Source organism: Nerophis ophidion, linkage group LG02, assembly GCF_033978795.1.
Source record: "Nerophis ophidion isolate RoL-2023_Sa linkage group LG02, RoL_Noph_v1.0, whole genome shotgun sequence".
NCBI classification, from domain to species: Eukaryota; Metazoa; Chordata; class Actinopteri; order Syngnathiformes; family Syngnathidae; genus Nerophis; species Nerophis ophidion.
Genome location: NC_084612.1, coordinates 6,922,117 through 6,924,616, shown reverse-complemented (window position 1 = coordinate 6,924,616; position 2,500 = coordinate 6,922,117). Strand labels below are relative to the sequence as shown.

General features: G+C 40.4%; 1 protein-coding gene across 3 annotated transcripts in view; it reads right to left on the bottom strand.

Moving 5' to 3' along the window:
• Positions 1-2,500, bottom strand: part of adcy7 (adenylate cyclase 7) — a 211,624-nt gene that overhangs the window by 10,160 nt on the left and 198,964 nt on the right. For all 3 annotated transcript variants that reach the window (XM_061876926.1, XM_061876945.1, XM_061876935.1), the window contains one exon: positions 1,906-2,020. In XM_061876926.1, coding sequence (XP_061732910.1) covers positions 1,906-2,020 — 115 coding nt within the window. The remainder of the gene's footprint in view (positions 1-1,905; positions 2,021-2,500) is intronic.

Here is a 2,500-nt window from a genome sequence, read left to right as displayed (position 1 = left end):
TTTTCGATTGATTTTGTAGACCACAGACCTAATATTATTTCAAACTAAATATTATAACCCGTTAGAGCAGGGATATTCAACCTGATTGGGGGTCACATTTCCAGAAATGAAAGTACGGAGGAGCCCGACGTCTGCCGTAACTATGAGTCTTATTTTGTAAGTTCCGGAGAACCAGTGTCCTCTACAGTAACCATTTGATTTTGGTCTATTTATTTTGTCAGGAACATGAGCGCTCTGCAAACCAAAGCAAGTCAAAGATCATCTCTATGACAGCATTTTTAAGAATTTGCTGCAAAAATGTGAGTGTCTTGAACGTTTTTTTTTTAACTGAACTCACTGGACACAAGTTTAATAGCCCAAATTATAAAAAAAGAGGACTTAAAATGTAATCTTGAAGAAGACCACTAATACAAATGACTGAGCAACATTTTTCAACCAGCTATTGTAAGGAATTTATGGATTTCACCATCTACGGTCCGTAATAACATCAAAAGGTTCAGAGAATCTGGAGAAATCACTGCACGTAACATTGAATGCCCGTGACCTTGGATCCCTCAGGCGGTACTGCATCAAAAAGTGACATCAGTGTGTAAAGGATATCACCACATGGGCTCAGGAACACTACAAAAAAACACTGTCAGTGAGTACAGTTTATCACTACATCTGTAAGTGCAAGTTAAAACTCTACTATGCAAAGCGAAAGCCATTTATCAACAACACCCAGAAACACCGCCAGCCTCGCTGGGCCCGAGCTCATCTAAGATGGACTGATGCAAAGTGGGAAAGTGTTCTGTGGCCTGACGGGTCCACATTTCAAATTGTTTTTGGAAACTGTGGACGTTGTGTCCTCCGAAATAAAGAGGAAAACAACCATCCAGATTGTTATAGGCGCAAAATTCAAAAGCCAGCATCTGTGATGGTATGGGGGTGTATTAGTGCCCAAGGCATGGGTAACATACACATCTGTGAAGGCACCATTAATGCTGAAAGGTATATACAGGTTTTGAAGCAACATACTGTATGTGGTCATCCAAGCAACGTTATCATGGACGCCCCTGCTTATTTCAAAAAGACAATGCCAAGCCAGGTGTTACAACAGCGTGGCTTCATAGTAAAGGAGTGCGAGGGCTAGACTGGCCTGCCTGTAGTCCAGACCTGTCTCCCATTGAAAATGTGTGGCGCAATATGAAGCTTAAAATATCACCACAGAGACCCCGGACTGTTGAACAACTGAAGCTGTACATCAAGCAAGAATGGGAAAGAATTCCACATGAGAAGCTTCAAAAATTGGTCCCAAACGTTTACTTGAGTGTTGTTAAAAGGAAAGGCCATGTAACACAGTGGTAAAAATGCACCCGTGCCAACTTTTGTGCAATGTGTTGCTGCTATTAAATACTAAGGTAATGATTATTTGATAAAAAAAAATAAGTTTCTTAGTCTGAACATTAACTATTTTGTCTTTGCAGTCTATTCCATTGAATATAAGTTGAAAACGATTTGCAAATCACTTTATTCTGTTTTTATGTACAATTTACACAACGTGCCAACTTCACTGGTTTTGGCTTTTGCACAAATACAGAGTCAACTGGGGCTTTGTAAAATAACGACCCTATGTTTATGAAAAACACACAAAAAAAGAACCTTCTGGGAGTGCAAATGTTTTTTATAAGAAGTTATTCCTTTGGATTTAATAAGACAAGTTGATCTTTAACCTGCCAATGAAAGCACGTGTCGACACTAAGCCGTAAATCCGCAAACAGTGATGAAATTTGGCAGTGGAACATTTCCCCAGAATGGGATGACATCATTTTGCAAACACACACACACACACACACACACACACACACACACACACACACACACACACACACACACACACACACACAGCTGGCCGAGTAAACTCACCCACGCGCAGCCTAAAGCTGTTGAAGGAGTGTCGGTTGATGCCGTCCAACTTGCCCATCAGAGCGATGGCGAACTCCACCATGATCCCGATTTGCGCCTGCTGACGCTCACGGTCCTGGGTGTAAAGGATATCACCACATGGACTCAGGAACACTTAAAAAAACCCACTGTCAGTGAGTTGGCAAAAATCATCTTTCAATGTGTGGCTCCTGGAGCCTGTTTATGAGAACAATATCCATGGTTCATTCCACTAAACCACCTCAGTCTATACCAGGGGTCGGCAACCTAAAATGTTGACCAAAAATACAAAAACAAATATGTCAGAGCCGCAAAAAAAAATAAAAGCCCCATTACATACATATAGTGTGTCATGAGATATAAATTGAATTAAGAGGACTTAAAAGAAACCAAATGACCTCAAATATAACTAAAAATGAGGCATAATGATGCAATATACCTGTAGCCTAAATAGCATGTTAGCATCAATTAGCTTGCAGTCATGCTGTGACCGAATATGTCTGATTAGCACTCCACACAAGTCAATAACATCAACAAAACTCACATTTGTGCATTCATGCACAACGTTAAAAGTGTG